The sequence below is a fragment of the Fulvia fulva genome, chromosome 3 (assembly GCF_020509005.1).
Source record: "Fulvia fulva chromosome 3, complete sequence".
NCBI classification, from domain to species: Eukaryota; Fungi; Ascomycota; class Dothideomycetes; order Mycosphaerellales; family Mycosphaerellaceae; genus Fulvia; species Fulvia fulva.
In genome coordinates, this window is record NC_063014.1 from 1,220,638 (window position 1) to 1,240,918 (window position 20,281).

Here is a 20,281-nt window from a genome sequence, read left to right on the forward strand (position 1 = left end):
CCCTCTCATCTTCCAGTGTTGCCTCGATGTTAATATGGTCGGAGGTGTTCGAAAGTAACGCGCTCTGCCAGCTGCCGGCCGTGGAGCGTGGCTTGGTCGAAACATGGCAATAGCAGCTTCTACTTGTCGAGGGCCTATGCTGTACCATCTTGACACATCGTCCAGGGCCGATGCCACGACAAATCCAGTAGACTCCGTCGGTCGGGTCGTCAGATCTCAACACCATATTGTGGATCGAAGGGTTCCAGCCCCCTCGACAGTCTGGACTGCGGTACTTCTTGGCTTGTTTGTTCGTGGGTTGAAGCATCGCACGTGTCTGCAAGAGTGAAGACTTGTAGAAGGCCGTCCTCCACGCTTTGCTCACGCGCTGTGATGGCAACAGTGTCCGGATGTCCAGGTGCGACATTATGAGCGTGAGCAGTTCGCCTGTCTCGAGTACCTCCGAGGCCGATGCCGACGATGGTGAACTGACTTGAAGAAGAGTGCCGTTCGTGTTCATTTTGGACGATGATGTATAATGAGGTATCGTCGATCAGCAAAGAGGATGCTTCGATGAAGCAGACAGCAAGGTCTGCTAAAGCAGAAAAAGTGATCTGGTAATGGCCAGCAGTTCAGTGGCATACTTGTTTCAATGTGACGCACTTTTCGGGCAACCTCACCTCCTTCACACAAGCGCGACACCCTCTTAAGTCGGTCTCGAAAACATCCTGATCAGACCGTGGGCCCTGTGACTCTGGCCTTCTGTAGCGGTATGGAAGTAACATCTTGGCCGATCCGGACTTTGACCTCCTCGAAGTTGACCTCCAGCTTTCCCATCTGCTCAAGGACAGCACTCGAGACCGCTTGATGCAACCCACCATGCTTCGCAGGCTGTGCGGTAGGAGACTGCAAAGACCAGGCGACACTGATGTGAAAGGCTTCGATGGGCGTATTGGCCGACTTGTCCGCGCTGCGTGCATGCTTATTTTGGTACAACAAAGGCTGGTCGAAGCCAGCGGCAGTATCGTTGGAAGCGCCGAGCATCTGCTGCAGTTCATCTCCAGCAGGCCTCTGAAGCTTCAGAACCAAGAACCATCTTGTGCGATCTTCATTCGGGTGCCAGATCAGATTAGTCGGGGACACTGCGAAGGTGCGCACACCAGTGCCCGAGATGGCTTTCTTGAGCTCCGCCAAGAAGGCGTCCTTTTGCTCGGTCTTGAGTGCTAGCGGCCGGGACAATGAGATATGCAATGGCAGCTGCACCCCAAGATCATTCTGCAGTAAGCTGTGCACATTATCGACGCCGTCCTCGAGAGTGTGTTGAACATCTCTCAGCGCCAGGCAAAGCACCTTGTATGCATCTGTCTCTGGAAACCCTCCTGCAAGTCAGTACTGCTACTGCACATACCTTTGAACTGGCAATGGACCATGTCATTCTTACACTCGAGATAGACGTGTGTGGGCCAATTGCCGGCGACATGTGGGATGACGCGCTTCCTCCCGGCGTGGAGAGATGGATCGTCTTGGGTGCTCGTTCTCACCGCCGATGAATACAGATTCCGGAAGCTGGCGGGTAGAGGAGGCAGTGCAGTCGCGTCGTCCTTCTTGTCGCCCAACATCTTTCTTTTCTTAGCCGGCGTCTCGTCGCGTGCTTCGTCTTCTGAATCAGAGTAGTCGACGAGGCCCATGTTGGCGTTGCGACTGCCTTCTTGGCGTCGACGCGACAAGACCAGACGACGACGTCCGCGGAGCTACTAGAAAGATGGCGTGTGTTGTTCCTTTGGGTGTGTTCCTGGATGGCCGCCCAGCTAGCGTGGTTCACCGGCACACAGGGCAGTAGCGGGTCCGGTTACAAGGAGCCGGGTACGTCACTCCTGGGAAGGCTGGCACGGCTGGCAAGCGACAAAGTGGGACGCGTGTCACACATGTACATGTAGCTATCACTTCTGCCTGGGACCGATCCAGCGGCACCGCGTATCCTGCTCTCCCTCTGTTGAAACACTCAGCATTCACATCTTCGCCACTGCAGAGACTGTCTTGGAGCACACTTTCACCGCATTGTAGGAGCATTGCAGCAGCTAGACATCATGTCTGCGGCTGTCGACTCTAAGACGTATGCAGCTCTCCGTCTGTGATGGCGTCAAGGAATGCTAATCATATGACCTCTCAGCGCTGCCGCATATCTCATTGATCCAATGAATGCCCCCGAACCATCACATGAAACAGGTCCAGGCACACACTTCGGCAGCACATTCGCTCCAGCAGCCTCGTCGTCCAATGCTCCACTCTCTGCGTCACGAACGTCGATTGGCAGCAACAACCCATTCCGCGACAGCACCGAGAAGCGACGATCGCCCAAGCAGTCTCCCCCGCTCGAGAAGGGCGGAGCATCAAGTCATGCTCGCCATGTGAGCAGTGGCAGCAGAGGCAGCAGAGGAAGCCCGCCAGCCCAATTTCCTGCGTATCGTGCTGACGCATTCGGCGACTACAATGACACGCGACCACGTCGATCGGGTAGCGGGGGACGACCACCTCCATCGTACGAGGAGGCCAACTCAGGCAACAACTCCCCAAATCAAAAGGGACACCGTCGCCGAACAAGTTCGCTCTCGGCGCGCTACCCTGGGGATGATAGTCACAAACCGTTGGACGTGCTTCGGAGGGACAGCAAGAAGGCCTATCGTTCGCCACATCTGAAGAAGCACCACATCCCGGGAGCAGACACTGTCGACCGCCTTGATCCGGCTATTGGTGGCAAGGCATATCACCACGAAGGCCCATACGACGCAGCGCTGCTGGCGAGGAATACTAGTTACAGGAATTCGCCGGTCGCAGCGCTGGAGACTAGCAACCAGGAGGCTCTCAAGGCTACGCCACGAGAAAATGTCCAAGATGCTCTGGAGCGGCACAAGCCCCTCGATGGCGTCGCTGTTGTTCCTCCAGGCAGTAAGTATTTCCTAAACTGCTTCAGTATGAATCATGCTGATGACTTTTCCAGTGCCCGATCGATTCGGCAGAGTGTACAACTATGAGGAAGGGGCGGATTTGATGCACGAGGAGAACAACGATGGTCCGGGCTACAAGAGATGGCCAGACAAGGTTCGTGAAGCTCTAGACATACCACTTGTCTTTCCGCTAACATACTTGTAGGACTACTCACCAGATGATCTCAAGGGCAAGGGCGACACTTTCGAACTCGACAGAGCCCTGAGGGCACACAAGATCAGCGACGATGGAGGCATCGAAATGCAAGACGGTCGCAACCTTCGCAAAAGCTACGACCAGCAGCAGCGCGCAGGCGCTATCGACAGCCGTGACCCAGTCGAAATCGCTGGCGGCCAAGACAAGTACGTCGAAATGGAGTTTGCCCACACTCGCGACGCCGATGCTCGTGTAAAGCGCAGCGGCAGTCTGCGTGATGGCTTGAAGAAGCGCATTGGCAGCTTGCGCAGGAAGCACCACGACGACTAAGCACCTCAACCACTCAACTCCTTTTATGGTGGGTTTTACTAGATTGATTGTACGGAATATGGGATATTGATGGAATGATCGGCAATGGGCAGCGAATCGGCTCTGGTGAGTCATGGCTGAGAATATAGAGTGTGTACACTGAGATGCAGTCACGAATGTTTATAGACACATGGCATATGCCGAAACTTCGACAAAGACAGCCTCATCACTTAGAAGAGCTCCTTAGCTGCCGCATGTCTTGCCGTGCCGGGAAACATCCAACAATGTTGAATGTTCGCATTGTTTGCCATGACTGGCATGGTGAGTATTCCCTGCGCTATTCACGATCCTGAAGGTTTCGGTCATGCTGGTGTGGCTAGTAGTCAACAGACTTCGAGTTCGAGCTCAGGACCATCTGCTAGTCCTCCTGTCGAAAAGCCGGTCCTACCAGATGCATCGGACCGCTCTGTCGTAATTTTACCACATCCTCGCCGCGCTTCAAGCGTCATATCCTTCACCTCGACCGACCTCACCGGCAGCCACCACAGCACCTCCCACTCCATCCCCATCCCCATCCCCACTGCCCCTCACCACAAACGCAGCAACAGCAACAGCACACTCACCTCCTCCTCCTCCCCCTCCTGGGGCACCAGCAACACCTCCGCTAGCTGTCTCGACATCAGCGGCCAAATCCCCTACACCATGTGTCAAGGCCAGATCCTCGGGGAGCCGGTCAGCTGAGACAGTCCTGCCCATGTTGATACAAGCCCGAGAGGTGGGGAGCGGCCGTGTGAGGATTTGTGGCCGGGGTTTGGGAGGTTTGGGGCTGTGTTGATGTTGGCGGTTGAGTCAATGCTGATGCTGAGTGTGGTTGAGGTCCACGAGCATGGTGTTGCAACTTGTGAGCCTATTGCCTTAGTATGTGAGTTGTGTGCGTCACCGCCGAGCCCTTGTTTGCATTCACTTGAGATCTCACAAATATGTGGGGCCGCGGGTGACCTTGGCGACTAGGCTCGCAGAGATTGGCCCAAGCTAAAACATCTTGCTCCGCTTGAGGATTCATCACAGCGCTTGCATAACATCCAAGTGTCAGGGTACTGGTGTCAAATCAATCAGTCTTCTCCGATAGTTCTGTCCTGCGCTACTCGGGATCTGTACCAGCCTGTCGCTCTTCAACTCTCACTCGCCTTGCCTCCCGCCACTCAGGGCCCCATTTCTCCAACACCCACAGTATCGGACTCAAAGCAGCAACCACTCCAGCAAAGAAAGTAAAGCACCAGCCTCGTCCCATCGCCTCGATCATGAAGATAATGACGCCCGTAGCGCCAGCGCCCATCAGACATCTGACCAGGTTGTTAGCAGCAGTTGCCGTTGCTGGTGAAAGGGGATACAGATCCACGACCATGACGCTGAGTACATTGAACGCACTCGTGCCACCAAAGCCAGCCAGGAACATGAGTATCAAGGGCACAGCAAGGTTGGTCTCTGCCTGCATCACCCAGCCGTAGCAGAGGATGGCAGCGTCACACAGAAGTACAGCGGGAAGTGCGACCTGGATTCTGCAGCGCTCAAGTGGAAAAGTACGCAGATCGTTTGCTCTGCCCTTGATAATCTCGTAGCCTGTGTTGCGAGCGATGCGCCGGAAGTTCCAGTCCATGATCTTGCCCGTGATCACTGGGGCAATGAAGCAGCCTATACCCGTAGGCAGGAAGCATAGACCGATCTTGAGAGCATCAAAGCCGTAGATCTGCTGCAACAGGCTTGGCGCAGATGCCATGATGTCGTAGAAAGCGCAGTATATGATCGAGTTGTAAAACAGCAGCAGACCGACGTCCTTTTCAAGGATGACGTGGAGGGTCTTCAGCGGGCTAGGCACACGGAGCTTTCGTTTGTTCTTCAGCTGCTCCTGTGCGGTACGATCTGAACGTTGCGACACTGTGCGTCCAAGAGCTGGTCGCGACTTCTGTTGCAGGTAGTTGACCAGACTCATGTTCCAGCCTTGAGGCGGGATGGAGCCATTGCCAACCACGTTCCTTCCTGTCTCTGGGAAGAACAGGACAAATGGGACTACGAAAGTGCCAGCCAAGATGACCAGAAACCAAAAGATCCAGCGCCAGCCGAGGAATTCTGCAAACAGGCCACCTAACACTGGTCCCAGGGCAGGTGCAACCATAGGCCCGGACGTAGCCCATCCCATCCAGACACCACGTTCTGCGGACGTAGCGATGTCCGCCACCACTCCGGAGCCCAGGACGATAGTGCTCGAAGAGCCGCTAGACTGCAGACATCTCAGGATCAGGAGCGCTACGAACGAGTTGCAGCTCGCAATGCCGATACAAGCGCCAAGATAGATGGCGAAGCCGATGATGTAGGCTGGCCGTCTTCCCGCCATGTCTGCCAGGTCGCCGAGTATGGTGGGAGCAAGGCCTTGGAAGATCATGTAGGTCGTGAGTGTCAGGTTCATGACGCTCTCCGAAGTGCCAAAGTCACGAGCTAGTGTGTTGAGTGCCGGGAAGTAGATGTTGGCTGATAGGGGCGAAAAGAATGAAGCCAACGCCACCATGAACACAATGAAGCGCTTCTGCTGTATTGTGAAGACCGACCATGGTTCCGAGTCTGTGGCGGTACTGCGAAGGGCCTCGATGTCGTTTGCTGGTGGTGTTCCTGCTTGGTCCTCCCTGGACGTCGCAGAGGATGCAGAGCTTGAGGATCTTGCTGCCGCTGCTGCGTCCAATCCATGGCAGCCTTTCTCATCGAGTCCTGTTCCTTCATGTTTTCCTACTAGTACTACTACTACTACTGAGGTCTGTATGTCACAGTCAACGGCATCATGCTCGTGGTTAGCCATGATTGCGTCGAAGGCGCGTGTTAACATGGGCGAAGCTGCACCGGAAAGCGACAGCGCTAATTGCTAATTGGGCGAGCGTTAGCGAGTCTAGAACGCTAGCATAAACACCTAGTGCACTCGGCTCCCTCGATCGTCGCGTTAAAAACGCGACGTTTTAAACAAAACAGTATATTAGGCAATAACGAAGCGCTTATATATAGTAATAGATATACCAAAATGCTCGCCTATATATACGTTATCAAATACGTGCCTTAAAATGCTATATACTAAGAGTCTATTTTCCCGAGAGCAAAGAATAGCAAAGTCTTAGCGCTTATCGACGTCGATAATTTACGACAAACTTTTGTATATATGACTTAGCTATAACTCCTACTATAAGTTAGTGTATTTGATATGACGAAACTCAAATTATCGATAGATCTATATTAGTTCTAACTTATAAGTTATTTCTAGAAATTTGTATTCTCGTATCTAGCTATACTACGAAGTTATATCTTATTTTCTGATTTTTTTTTAGAAAACCCGCGATTCAGCGGACCGGGAAAGCCGAGTGCACCAGGTGTTTATGCTAGCGTTCTACATATGCGTATATGCGACAAGTTAGCAGCGTCAGCCCTGGCGTTGACCTGCAATATTGCCGTTGCCCGGCGGCGCCTTCGCTCGTATTTGAGGCAGGTCTCTGCCTCTCTTCAACATTTTATGCTCTTGCGGCCGTAGCTAACCAGAACGCTTGCACATTACTCATCAGGGAGATCAACGAACAGGAAACTGTAGCAATTGCAGAGGCACAACACAACATCGACCAAGAAATTGCTTTCTGCACGATACGCTGAAATGCTCGACACTAAACATTACTATACAGGCTGATCAAGCAGCTATTGCTTGAGATACGACTTATCGTGGAACGCCTTGAACTGGATGTCATGCTCGTACTCGTTGAGATCGCGGAAATTGCCACGCAGAATCTCGATTCCATCCTTCTTCACCTCGTCAAGAAGACCCGACACTCTCTTGGCGATGATCTCAGCATCATAGTTGAAGCGATCATACACATCCTTGCCGACCAGCGACTGGCCAAAAGTGTGCATGTTGTAGCCAGCATCGGCGTAACGCTCCCAACCAGTTGGCGAGTATGCTTCGATGGCGACTCTGGTCGCTAAGCCGAGCACTTGTCTCTTGTACTCCTTTGGCTGGGCGTCAAAGATGCGCCAGCAAGGCAAGCTGACCACGCGTGCCTTGATGCCCTGCTTTGCAAGAACATCACGAGTCTCAACTGAGAATCGCAGCTCAGCACCGGCACCCACCAAGGTCACGTCGGCGTCCTGCTCCTCAATGAACACGTAGCCACCCTTCTGCACACCTTCTCGGCTGGAGTGCTTGGGGTATTGCGGTACCTTCTGTCGTGAGACTGAGATCATGGAAGGAGTGTTCTTCGCGTTGACAGCAGCAATAACAGCACCTGCGACCTCTTCGCCATCGGCTGGGCGGATGTAGTGGAAATTTGGCATAGCTCGGTATAGTGTTGCAAGCTCGATAGGCTGGTGGGTCGGACCATCTTCACCAGTACCGATGGAGTCGTGTGTGGCAATGTGGATCGTCTGGAGACCCTGCAGAGCACCCATTCTTACACCTGGAGCGGCATAGATGTAGAACATGAAGAAGCTGGAAGTAATTGGCAAGAAGGTGCCCTTGTTGTACGCGGCCATGCCATTGGATGCGGATGCCATGGCGTGCTCTCGGATACCCCAATGAATATAGCGACCATCGTAACGACCATTGATGCCACAGGCAGTCTGGAGCTCTGGGTTCTGGAAATCGACCTTGCCCTTCCAGGCCATGTTGACGGAAGGCGTAAGGTCAGCAGTGCCGACCATCAGGTTGCAGCACTTCTCAGCGATCGGATTGATGACCTGGCCAGCTGCCTTTCGCGATGGGGTGGCTTCCGTTGGGAAGTCCTCTGGCTTTGGAACAAGCTTCGTCCAGTCAGCCGGAAACTCGCCCGACACGCGCTGCTTGTACTCAGCGGCGAGGTCTGGGTGCTCCTTGGTGTATCGATCGACCAGATCATTCCAGTCCTTCTCGAGCTGCTGGCCTCGCGGGATGGACTCGCGGAAGTAGTCGTAGACATCGTCATCGACGACGAAAGTCTTCTCTGGGTCCATGCCATTGGCAGTCTTCAGGTACGCAACATCCTTCTTGCCAAGGTCGGCACCGTGGACATCGGCAGTTCCGCTCTTCTGACTGCCGACACCGATGACAGTGCGGATGTTGATGAATGTTGGCTTGCCCTTGTAAGCGCGTGCTGCGACAAGCGCTTTCACAATGCCTTCGACGTCGTGGTTACCATCTTCAATCTCGATGACGTTCCAGCCGACAGCCCGCATCTTCGCATTGATATCATCTGAGGATGCAACGTCCACTGAACCATCGCAGGTAATCTCGTTGCGGTCGAACATAACACAGAGGTTGTCAAGTCTCCAGTGTGCCGCAAGCTGGAATGCCTCCATACCGACACCTTCCTGCAGACAAGCATCACCGATCATGCACCAGGTCATGTTATCCGTGACTGGAAAGCCTTCACGATTGTAAGTGGCTCCGAGGCTCTTAGCGGCCATCGCAAGGCCGACAGAATTTGCAATGCCCTGACCAAGAGGCCCGGTGGTGACCTCAACGCCATCTGCCTCAATCTCGGGGTGCCCTGGGCACACTGAGTCGAATCGGTGAGAGTGGTAGGACAGAAGTTGCTCCCAGCTGAACATCTTGTAGCCGACCAAGTGGAGGAATGTGTATTGGAACAGGCACGCGTGACCGTTGCTGAGGACGAATCGATCCCTGTTGAAGAAGTCTGGATTGGACGGCGAGTACTTCATAACGTACTTCCAGAGTGCGACGCCAATTGCTGCCATGCCCATGGCTGAACCTGGATGACCACAGCCAAACTGGTGACATAGATCTGCGATCAGACATCTGAATGTCGCCAGGACTTTCTGGGTCTTTTCGTTGTCCTCCATCTTGATATCTCCGAGATTGAATGTTCCGTTGGCGCCATTGGTCTTGGTGAGAGGTAGGTGATCGATGTCACCATTCGATACTTGTGCGTGCGGAGCCATCTTTGCTGTTCTGAGTCAATGCAATGCTGGAGGACAGTGCGATTCAAGAAAGAGAAATAGCAGCTCTAAAAGCAATGAAATGCTGGACCTACCCTTCCGCATATGAAGAAGACGACAGCTATATATCTACGTCAGACCCCAGTTCGTCCATTGCAGCTGGTAGAAGGCGAGAGCTTCCAAACTCTATCGTAACATGATCTGGGTATAGCTGTTTGTTGCGAACGAGTTACTCCTCACGGAACAGAGCTCGATCACCACCAGCGAAAGAAACCGTGTCGGAGCAGAGGGTCAGACCAAAGGTACTCTATCGGCTGAAGAGGCAAGTCGAAGCGCTGAGCGTCAGGTTTCGAGCTGCCCTTCTTGGCTGCTCTCCCACTTTTCACGCGTGCAGTGGAACGCGTCTTCCTCCGCTCACCATTCTGACACAAACTGTTATCTCGTCCATGTTCGTTCGATCCACGGGAGGACTCGACAATGCTATCACCGGCTGCTGACCTGTAGCTACTTGAAGCGCTGGCAGACCTGCTTGACTTGTAAGTACGCAGCTGCTTTCCCATCTCCTGTTTCCTTGACAGCACATCTCCACGAAACAAGCAAGATCCATCCAGACGCAGCCAAGACAAACAGCAACATGGCTCCCGGTGCCCTCGTCCAAGATCATGTACTTCCAGCAGGCAACAGACCCGAGTCGCAGCAGACGGAAGCAGATGCGCCTTCACCAAATCTGTTCTCTCTCTCCGGCCAGACCATTGCCATCACAGGTGGAGGAAGAGGTCTGGGCATCACACTAGCCATTGCTGTTGTTGAGGCAGGGGCCAATGTCGCCTGCCTCGATGTTCTCCCGGAGCCTTCTGCGGCAGAGTGGAAACGGCTGCAGGGCCTGGCCAAGAAGACTGGACTTTCTGCGACGTACGACAGATGCGATATAACCAACGAGGCTGAGGTCATCCAAACGCTGGAGACTGTTGATGCAAGGAGCAGGGAGCAAAGAGCACCGTTCTCGGGTCTAATCGCTTGCGCGGGAATCCAGCAGAAGACACCCGCAGTCGATTACCCCGTAGAAGATTTCCAGCGCATGCTCAACGTGAACGTCACTGGCACTTTCATCACCGCGAAGCAAGCGACCAAGATCTTCATCAAGAACCAGGTCAAGGGATCCATCGTCCTCATTGCCTCTATGAGTGGGCAAGTCGCGAACCGGGGCCTCGACTGCACAGCTTACAACACATCGAAAGCGGCAGTACATCAAATGTGCCGGTCAATGGCTCAAGAGATTGGACAGCATGGCATTCGGATAAACACACTTTCTCCAGGTTACATCAGGACTGCGATGACTGATGCGCTTCTTGAGATCGATCCAGATCTCAAGGACACGTGGATGAGAGGTGCGCTGCTTGGACGGCTTGGTGCGCCTGAGGACTTCAAGGCTCCTGCTGTCTTCCTTCTGGCGAGCGGAAGCAGTTTCATGACTGGATCGGATCTTAGGGTTGATGGTGGACACTGTGCTTCTGCGTAGATGCGAGGTGCTTTTGCTAATAGATATAGATCTGGAGCGCTACAGCGACGAGTATGGAGTTTCTCAATGGCAATATCGACACCTTTGCCCCGAAACATGTCGAACGAGCCTCTTTCCCCTCCGCTCGGGAGTTTTACTCCACCAGACCAGATGCTAATCCTCTCTAGCTTCCGGCATCCTTTCGCTGGACCTCGATCCATGAGGTCTTACGGCTGGCATACCCACATAGTCATTACGAGCAGAAATCAACGCTCGTGTCTGCCACGTGCAGGAGCAGCAAAGCACCTGCAGTCTGGAAGGATAAAGCGCACGCGGAACTTCCTTTCTGGACTTACCGAAGGCCCACCTTCTGACAGGAAGCTGCAAGCATGGCAAAGTCGGCATTCTTGCCGTATGCTTGAGTTGCTGCAGCAGAGCTCTAAGCTGCCACGCCACCACCAAGGCACCAGCAGAGCCTCACAGGGACCAGCACCCCGCCTCTACAGTGCTGTTACGTCGGTGTCCCAGGACTCTCACCGCGCTAATGTGGTATGACAAACAAGGTATAGAAGTACCCTTGGGCTGAATAGTCAGGACGACTTACAGTACACATTCAGTAGGCTTGGCAACCGGCGAATTCTGGATCAACGCTACGAGGCGCCGCCGAGGAAGACAAACACGCGGAGCAGCTGATCAAGTCGCCAAAATTAGACGTGGTTGGAAACAGAAGTCAAGGCTGAGATTGTGCTGCATAAGACATGGACCCTTTGGCAGCCCTGCCGACAGAGCTAGCGCTGAAGATACTGGTAGGTGAATCTCCAGGACATGGCTCGTGAACTGGACATGATTTAATCACACCCCTTACGGTCGACCGCTCGTTCTTCCATATAAAGGGACGAGGCACATGCCCTACTAATCGCCGAATAGGAGTGCCTTTCCTTCAGATCAATCGTAGCAGCACAAAGGATCAGCAAGTCATGGCTAAATTTCGTCCGCTCCGAATCAAGTCTCTGGCACCACCTGGACCTCACAAGAGCCAGGCGCGACTTTCCAACCCAATTCACCGTAGACACTGCAATCCGTGTTGCCGCCAAGGAAATAACCGCCATCACTCTCTATGGCGATCGCATGCGTGACCAAGATGAGACATTTGAGAAAGTGGCACAGAGCTGTCCGCTGGAGAAAGTGGCTTTGATGCAGACTGGAGTCATCAACGAAGACCGACAACTTGCTCTAACGCTCCGCGATCTACGAGGTCCGTTACGCGAACTGCGTATGCACGCTTTGAATTCCCACCCTGTTAAGCTCCGCTCTCTCTACATCGAACCGCATATCGACACTCTAGAGCTTCTCGACATCGACGGGTACCAGGTCATGAGCGACCACTTCTTGACGAACTCCACGTTCCCGCGTTTGCACACTTTACGTGTTGCAGCGAAGGGCCAGCAAGGTTCAGGGGTTGTCGGTATTGGGAGCAAAGCACATCGATATACTGTACTGCGGAGCTTGGAGATCAGCAATATAGACAAGAGACGGAACCCTTCTGCCTTCTCAGGATTCACGAACCTTACGCGGCTGGATCTGCGACATCATGTCATTTCAATGCGAGCTCTGAAACTACCTCCTTCTCTCAAGACCTTGAGATTGGATGCACAGGTGTCGATCACGGCAGACGAATCCCAAGAAGGGGAGCTGAGGTTCGATCTACCGCATCTGGAGTGTTTGGAGCTCTCTCTCATAGGTATCACACTCAAGGATATCGACAAGTTCCTGTGTGCAGCGCCTGGTAGGGAGGGTGAAGCATCGTCCAAGGGGTCCAACTTGACAACTCTCCTCCTCTCGCACCTCGAAGAATCCAGTTGGGCCGACGTACCGGTGCCTTTCACGCATCCACGCTTGCAACGGCTTCGAAATTTGAGGATACACGATACAGTTAGTCTTGAAGATGCGAGACTGCAGATGGTGGTCGATCAGCTGAAGCACCTTCAATGGCTAGACGTCTGTCGGTCGAGCATTACAGATGCCGGTGTCAGATATGTGGTCGAGCACAGTGGCGTGAAGATGCTGCACCTGCGTGGTTGCGAAAGCGTCGGCGACGAAATAGTGGAGTGGACGAGAGGTCAGGGTGTCAACGTAGGACGTTGAGTAAACAGTCAGGCATGACATTACCCCAGTACCTCTACTAGCTGCTGCTACACTGCCTTCCTCGCTTATCCTACATCCTCTGCTTCGCCAAGCCCTGCTTTCCAACCAATGTCTCCCATCTAAGCCTTATGGACAACACTCCGGCTTCAAAGTGCAGCAGTTGCAAACCGGGCCCTCTGATCCCCATCCCGCACACCACGCCCGAGCAAGTAAAGCAGCTCTCACGCTTAGTGATATGCTCTTGAGTCTCCTCATCGGTTAGGCCACTAAGAGCGCGTGGACGGCGTCCAGTATGTCAGGCATGGCGAGGGCGTCATCATCGCGAGGAGCAGCCTTGATGGGGGAGGCTGCTGCGAAGAGGATGGTTATGAGGGTGAGTGCTGTCTGGGTGTTAGAGACTGGGTAGATGGGGAGGAAGGCGAAGGAGAGGACAGACATTTCATGTCTGTGGTTCGGTGAGTGGTAGGTGGGGAGGAGGTGTGGTATTGGTGTTGATGTCTTGGATTTGGAGCTGCTGTTGCTGTTGTTGTTGCTGATCATCTGTCTTCCTTCTAACGGATAAGAGGCATGCTCTTATACCTGTCGTTCGATCTGAACCTGTGTCTCCAATGCCTCGTGACATACAGGGTCTGTCCGCCGCGTAAGGCTATTATCCAGGCTGGAACAAGTGTTGTAGCAAATCAGAAGCCCGAGGCCCTGGCATGGGCACAAACATGATAACTAAGCGCGTACGCTGTACGATGTCATAGCGGAGGGTTGCTCGAGAGGGGATTGAAGCCTCGCGCCATAGTGCATGGGACTGTCCCGTGTCCTGTACAGTGTCTCATCGTGATATGCCTTCGATCGCGATTGTCAGGCGACTCATCCCCTGGGACGTTGCATTCAGCTCAGTGAACTTCACGTACTGCGAAGGAATATGGTATGTAGTGACCCATTTGTGGCTTCAAGCGCTGATACGTCAGCCGCTGTTATTGGTGTCACCACAAGCTGCCAGTGTTGTGTTCTTCGAAGTGTACACAGACCAGACTTGGCGACTGAGGTCAAGCTCATGAGTCGAGAACATGCGCAACTGCCGTCGTAGCTTGTGCCTCCGATTCACGCTGAACCAGGCCATGTTGCAGCTAGCATGAGGCGGTGACGCATCGCAAGGTCTGGTAACTTGTCTGGCTCTATCGTAGTGCCAACCATATGGCCCACTTCAGGCACTGGGCATTTGTGAGGTCTCCATGGCTAATGCCTTTGCCCTGTTAGCTTGTGCCTTACAAGCGTAGCGAGCTAGCGAAGAGAGGTGAAGGACTGGAACCCACGGCGTAACGATTTCTCTTCGTCACCTCAACGACACTTAAATGGTGTCTTAGACGTCGTATAGCCAGCCCAGTCGTTCGTATGACCCATCGCGTGCACAGCACGGTTGAGCTCGCCGAAACTGTATTAAGTCTACCGAGACCGACACCGAGTGTCCTCCATGGCGGCTGGCAAGGTGTGCTGTACGATCTTCTTGTTCCCCAGCTCCGTCACCACTCCACTTGCTCATGGTTCCCCAGGAAGCTTGTCTCGTGACAAGCTTTGTCGCTAGTCTGGCACAGCAGCCTCGTGGCCAAGCAAGGTCCTCCATGATCATGGCCTGATCACCTTCTACGTGCACTAGAAGTAGAAGTAGTACGCGGCCGACCGAAGTGCTGCCACAGGGCTGCACGACTCGTAGAAGTTCGACAGCCTTGTCGGAGTGACGTATCGAACAATGATGCAGCGCGGAGCCCACTACCATAACATGGTCACCAAGGAAATTGCTCGCACAGTACAGTACAATGCATCTGCTTCGCCAGCATTCCTCCCAATGCACATAGTCATGCCCTCCAGTAATGATACATGACCAGGCCAGTACTACCGCGCAAACACCGGCACCCTCGGTTCCGTGCCACTCAACTCGACCCTCGAAACAGCTCCCGAGTCAGCTACGCTCGGCGATAAGTGTTGATATTCATATTTTCCACTTTCGATGGCGCTGGGTGGTATCGCCTCATACCCTCGTGATGATGTGTTCGAATGCTCGACTGCGCTGGACGGCACAGCCTCGTACCCGTTGCCACTTCCACTCCTCGCTGAGATCGAGGGACTAGTTACACCCTTGTAGCTGTGAAGTTTGTCCTTCAGCTCGTCCCGTTCCAGTCTGATGCGTTTCATTCGTCTTCGCATGATCTCAATAGCGATGAGAGCGCAGATGAGGAGGACGCCTAAGGTGATTCCTAGAGTGATGGCGACGTTGCGGATCGTTTCTTCTTTGATGCTGAAGTCCCATGTTGTGTCGTCTGTGATAGTTGTGCCGGTGGGTGTTGATGTGGTGTGCGAGCTGGTGGCAGAGGAATATGTGCTGGTGGAGAATGTTGTCGACATGACGGGTCCTCAAACGTATTCGTTCGGATCTTCTGGTAGTCCTGTTCAATGTACTCTATACCGTCGAATGAACGAGAGAATGGAAGAAAGGCAAGTCGCAAAGAGAAGGAAAAGTAGCCATCCATCCTCAAGAAGTCGTCGCCCAGAAAGATCGACACCGGTATGCGGCTGGAAAGAAAAGGTCGCGACCCGACGCTTGCGACCTGTGGCTTTGACAGCAGGGCCGGTGTTTCGTGTGACCTGTTTCAGCAGAATATAGATCGGGCGCGTGGGATGCGAAAGGTACAACGGGTCACGCGCGTGTACCTGAGGTATTGACTGGCGCTTCGAGACTCTTGGCAGCATTTTTAGCCGCCTGTCGTGTAACATCCCTGTGCGGCGCAGTAAGGAGGATGCAGGCTACGCAGGCTACAGCCGCTACGCAGGCTACGCAGCCTCAGCGGCAACGTCATTGCCGATGTGTTGCGCGACCACCGTGTCGTTGTCGCCCTTCGATGTTGGGAGGATCATATGATTTGCGGCCGCGGGGCGAAGTTCCAGCTGCTGCGAATGTGTCTATAGCATCGAAGCTTGAGCGCCGTACCTATCGATGTTCTGCTCCTAGTGTTCCTGTTCTCACCAATGTACACATGACTTACGGTATCTATCGTCTCCCTCCCCATGCTGACGCTATCATACATACTGGCGTGACCGGTGCGACGCTCTTTTGAAGCATCTTCTTCTTCGGGATGACCATCCTTTCGACATCCTTCTATCCCTGCTTCTTCGCTGCCTCAATATGCCAACTCATAATCTTCTCAAAAATGCCCTTCCCGCCCTTCTCAATAACATCTCCATGACACGGCACAATCCTGTCAAAATCCCACCCAGCAATCCTCGCCATGCTCGCATTCATCGCTTCCTTATCCTCAGCCAGCGCATACCACAAAGACCTCTTCTGCCAAATCGCCTCGCCCTTCGTGTTCTGCAGTCCGTTGAAGATGTTTGTCAAGATCCCGCTGGTAGGTGATACGCCGGACTTGCTGAACTGCTCCGTAGCGGGGAGGTTGAAGAGAAGGTCGGCTTCGATCAGGGTTTTGGAGGGACGGTGGTTGAAGACGAGCTCTTTGTTGCCGTGGGCGTGAACGTACTCGCAGTCGAACTCGGCGTCGAATTCGGGCGAGATGGAAATGGGGGTGTTGGGCTTGGTGAGGTGGGTGAAGGGGATCTTGAAGTAGGATTGTTTGTCGCGCAAGGATGGAAGTGTCTCTGGACCTATGAGGAGGGCTTCCGGGTATGCCTAGCAATGAACTTGTCAGCGACCTTGATGGTTGTGTTGATAGGAAGATTAAGTTTCGATGCTGATCTCGTTCCCATGACTCGTTCTTTTGGACTTACCTTGTGCCAGCTCTCGAGGAAGATGTGGTGTTCTTGGTCTGGAGCGACGATGTACTTGAGCTGACCCAGTGTTTCTGTCTCCTTCTTGACGCTCTCGGTCAAGACGACTGGCGAGAAGACGGCGACTGATCCGCTCTGAAGACGAACGAGCGTGCCTCTACCGCCGATCTTGATTCTGCCAAAGCGGAGGAAGGGTGTGCTCAAGGTAACGACATCTGGAGTCACTCGCCGTATCACCATCACCTTCTCCGGATCGCTGGGTATCAGTTTGCTTGCGCCTGAGGCCATTGTTTTTGATCTGGCGGTGATTCAGTGGTAGGAGAGGTACATGTAGTTTTGCGGGTTGAGTTGGTGTGAGAAGAGGAAGGTATACTTATGGTCGGCAAGCAAACGAAAACGAGCTTGATTCCTCACGTCTCACGCAATATCTTTCAGATTCTTTCTGGCTTACCACACTGCTGCGCCAAAAGCTGCCACTCGGATCGAGACGTCACCGTCGTGACGTGCATAATCGTCCACGAGGTCTGCCAGATCGGATGCGACGGCAGGAATTAACTCCTACTTGGTTTTTCCGACTTCCGCAACATCGCGCCCTACGGACTTGTGTTTCTTGCGTATAGCGTCTTCGTACCGCCGAGTTATATTACGTGTGCGTAACTAGGGAGAGTAACTAGGGCTTAGGCTCCTAGCTCATACCTATTCTGCTATACTAAAGATAGCTATACGTAGGAGGCCGAACTAATTTGTCTCTAGCTACTTGACCTTCCTATCTATTATTATATTAATAGTATATAAGTTAGCCGCCATTTGCTTTAATTATAGCCTAATAGCGTACTAGTATACTACTAAAAATATTAAAGAGAGGTAGAGACCTACCTTAAATACGAGTAAAGGCGCCGCCGGGTAACAATAATATTCTAGGTTAACGCTAGGGCTAATACTACTAACTTGTCGTATATACGTATATATATAGTATTACTTAAAGTTGTTATTTGGCTCGGGGAAATATCTACTCTATAGCGTAAAGCTCTAGCTACTTATAGCGCTACGCTATTTAAGTTTTAGCTAATTAAAAGTATCGCTATCTATATTACTAAGGCGGAGATATAGTACGAGCGTAATCTATTAATATTTACCGACCGCAATATAATTAGTATTTAAATATATATAATTATCGCTCGGTAGCCTCTATACTTACCCGCCTATTATAGCTCTCTATAAGCTCCGGGACGATAGTAAGTTTATTTTAGGTACCTTTACTTAATAAATAATAGACTTTACTACCGAGCGGGCTATACTACCAAGCGGGCCACTTTTACTAAGAACTATACCACTTCTATAGATATAGCTATACGACTACTATTATAGCGTATATTATCTTTAAACGAGGCTTAACTAACCTTAGCTATCTAGGCTATAAAACGCGACGCGACAATTACGAATCGACTTACTATAAAGGTATACGACGCGTCTCGAACTATACTAGGGTATCGATTGAATAGATAACCTCCTTAGGGTGCCTACGAGCCTAATTGTTACGGGCGAGAGTACTATAATAGGGTCGGGTAAAGATATATATAGTTACACGAGCTATCTTAGAGAGCGCGAGAAGCGCGAGAAGATAAAGTCGCGCGAATCGAGCTAGCGAGTACTAGCGGCCGCTAGCGCGCGGGCGTACGGCCGACGATACTATATTACGAGGTGGTTCGTAAAAAGGGCTATCTCGTAATAGTACCCCCCCTCCTCGAATAAGGAGCTCCTACGACGTTTCTACGTTTAATACTCGGAGCGTATAGAGGGCTATCGCTAGTACTAATACCGGTACTAGTTTCGAGAGCTTTATCGAGGAAGCTATAGTTATACCGTATTTATATATACGGTCCGAGGATTAGCGCTAGCCCGTATTAAGTTACCGGCTAATCGAGTCCGTCGAAGGTAGGCTTAGGTTTATCTAGGTATCGCTAGTAGAACGCGATTACGAGTTCTTTATATCTAGGTAGTACGGCTAACTACTTAGCCTAGCTCCGCGTACGATCCTTCTAAATAACTATATACTATATATAGTTATACCTAATCTTAGAATCTACTAGATCCTCTACTTTATGTTCCTCCGATACCTAGCCTTCGCGTTCGAAAATTACGGGCGCTAGTAGTAGTTTACGTTATCTAGGTATCTTTTCGGTTACTACGCGGCGTAACTTACTCGTATAGAACACGTTATAGATTTATATTCTATCGCTAAGTTTAAGTTTATACGAGCGTCTACCTACGGCCCTAACGACTCGAAACGGTCTAAGGAACTTATAATCGAGTTTCTTACTTAGGCGTATAGTCTTAATGTTACGGGTATCTAGTAGAACTATATCGTTAGGCTAGTAGGTAGGCGCTAGCGCTCGCCGAGTGTTTACGGCTTCGGCCGTTCGTACTTACGTAAAAGTATATACGTCGCGTAGCTCGTCTAGACGGTCGCGGCGTATAGACTCGAGTACCCGCCGTATTTATGCTTAAGTATCTTATATATTATTAACTAACGCGTTAGCGGCCTTAACGTTAGGTACTTCCCGAGCTATAACTTATAGTTTAGCTAGGCTACTTAACTCTATCCGCGGGTAGCGGCTAGAGTCGGCGAAGAATAGAGTTATTCCGGTACTTATAGACTCGTAATTATTAAGGGCGATCTCGGCGTCGGGTAGTAACTCGACCTAGTTATCTTGTTAATAGTTAGTATAGGCGCGGATATACTATTCGGGTACTTAGTTTATACGTTCTAATTGCCTATCCGTTTCTAGATAGAAGGCTATAGAAAGATTTTAGTAGATACTAAGCCTTACGTAGAGTCTACGGAAGAGCGTACTAACAAATTACGTACCTCTATCGCTTACGACTACCTCCGGTAGGCCGTATCCGGGGAATATATACTTATAGAATAAGGTAGCGGCGTACTTAGCGTTTAAGTTATTAGTAGGGAGTAGCCGTACGCGTTTAGTTAGTATATCGGTAACTATTATAATATATTTATAGATTAGTCTAGTATTAGGATCTTTACTAGCGGGTAGGTCGATAATAAAGTCTACGGTAATATACTTCTATTCGTAACCGGGCGTATAGTATAGGAATAGGGTGCCCTACTTTATTAGTCTTAATAGAGTCGAGCGCCTATATATTAGGTAGTATCGTACGTATCTTACGACGTTACTTACTATACTAGGCTAGAAGAGGTTTTGCCTCTATAGTAGATTAAAAGTGTTACGGGCCTAGGCGGACGTTTAGTAAATAGTAGTCGGTTACGTAACTCGGTACGAGCCGGCCCGTATACCTCGGCTTATATATTAACTTTCCGTACCTCGTACTCCTCTTAGATAGCCTATCTAACAACTTTGTTATTTACCCTATATTAAGAACGGCTCCCTTATACTTTATTAGACCTCCTTTACTAACTATAGAATACGTACTACGAAGGACCTATAAAGTAATAGGTCAAAG

At 51.7% G+C, this 20,281-nt stretch overlaps 8 protein-coding genes across 8 annotated transcripts; 3 read left to right on the top strand and 5 right to left on the bottom strand.

Moving 5' to 3' along the window:
- Positions 1-711: 711 nt before the first annotated feature.
- Positions 712-1,667, bottom strand: CLAFUR5_08009 (U6 snRNA phosphodiesterase; the record flags this gene model as incomplete). The annotated part of the gene is made up of 2 exons (XM_047907157.1): positions 712-1,355; positions 1,421-1,667. 2 exons carry the CDS (start codon positions 1,665-1,667, stop codon positions 712-714), a joined length of 891 nt encoding a protein of 296 aa, XP_047759133.1.
- Positions 1,668-2,066: 399 nt separating this feature from the next.
- Positions 2,067-3,450, top strand: CLAFUR5_08010 (uncharacterized protein; the record flags this gene model as incomplete). The annotated part of the gene is made up of 4 exons (XM_047907158.1): positions 2,067-2,092; positions 2,150-2,925; positions 2,978-3,078; positions 3,130-3,450. 4 exons carry the CDS (start codon positions 2,067-2,069, stop codon positions 3,448-3,450), a joined length of 1,224 nt encoding a protein of 407 aa, XP_047759667.1.
- Positions 3,451-4,570: 1,120 nt separating this feature from the next.
- CLAFUR5_08011 (MFS-type transporter M6) lies at positions 4,571-6,277 on the bottom strand (the record flags this gene model as incomplete). The annotated part of the gene is made up of 1 exon (XM_047907159.1): positions 4,571-6,277. The coding sequence occupies one exon, from the start codon at positions 6,275-6,277 to the stop codon at positions 4,571-4,573; it is 1,707 nt and encodes a 568-aa protein (XP_047759666.1).
- An 875-nt stretch (positions 6,278-7,152) lies between these two features.
- Positions 7,153-9,387, bottom strand: CLAFUR5_08012 (Dihydroxyacetone synthase; the record flags this gene model as incomplete). Its single annotated transcript, XM_047907160.1, has 1 exon — positions 7,153-9,387. The coding sequence occupies one exon, from the start codon at positions 9,385-9,387 to the stop codon at positions 7,153-7,155; it is 2,235 nt and encodes a 744-aa protein (XP_047759669.1).
- Positions 9,388-10,018: 631 nt separating this feature from the next.
- CLAFUR5_08013 (Short chain dehydrogenases/reductase) lies at positions 10,019-10,903 on the top strand (the record flags this gene model as incomplete). Its single annotated transcript, XM_047907161.1, has 1 exon — positions 10,019-10,903. One exon carries the CDS (start codon positions 10,019-10,021, stop codon positions 10,901-10,903), a length of 885 nt encoding a protein of 294 aa, XP_047759668.1.
- A 737-nt stretch (positions 10,904-11,640) lies between these two features.
- On the top strand, positions 11,641-13,027 carry CLAFUR5_08014 (uncharacterized protein; the record flags this gene model as incomplete). The annotated part of the gene is made up of 2 exons (XM_047907162.1): positions 11,641-11,688; positions 11,810-13,027. The coding sequence occupies 2 exons, from the start codon at positions 11,641-11,643 to the stop codon at positions 13,025-13,027; spliced, it is 1,266 nt and encodes a 421-aa protein (XP_047759671.1).
- Positions 13,028-14,911: 1,884 nt separating this feature from the next.
- Positions 14,912-15,421, bottom strand: CLAFUR5_08015 (uncharacterized protein; the record flags this gene model as incomplete). The annotated part of the gene is made up of 1 exon (XM_047907163.1): positions 14,912-15,421. The coding sequence occupies one exon, from the start codon at positions 15,419-15,421 to the stop codon at positions 14,912-14,914; it is 510 nt and encodes a 169-aa protein (XP_047759670.1).
- Positions 15,422-16,172: 751 nt separating this feature from the next.
- On the bottom strand, positions 16,173-17,086 carry CLAFUR5_08016 (uncharacterized protein; the record flags this gene model as incomplete). The annotated part of the gene is made up of 2 exons (XM_047907164.1): positions 16,173-16,700; positions 16,799-17,086. 2 exons carry the CDS (start codon positions 17,084-17,086, stop codon positions 16,173-16,175), a joined length of 816 nt encoding a protein of 271 aa, XP_047759672.1.
- Between the last annotated feature and the right edge of the window lie 3,195 nt (positions 17,087-20,281).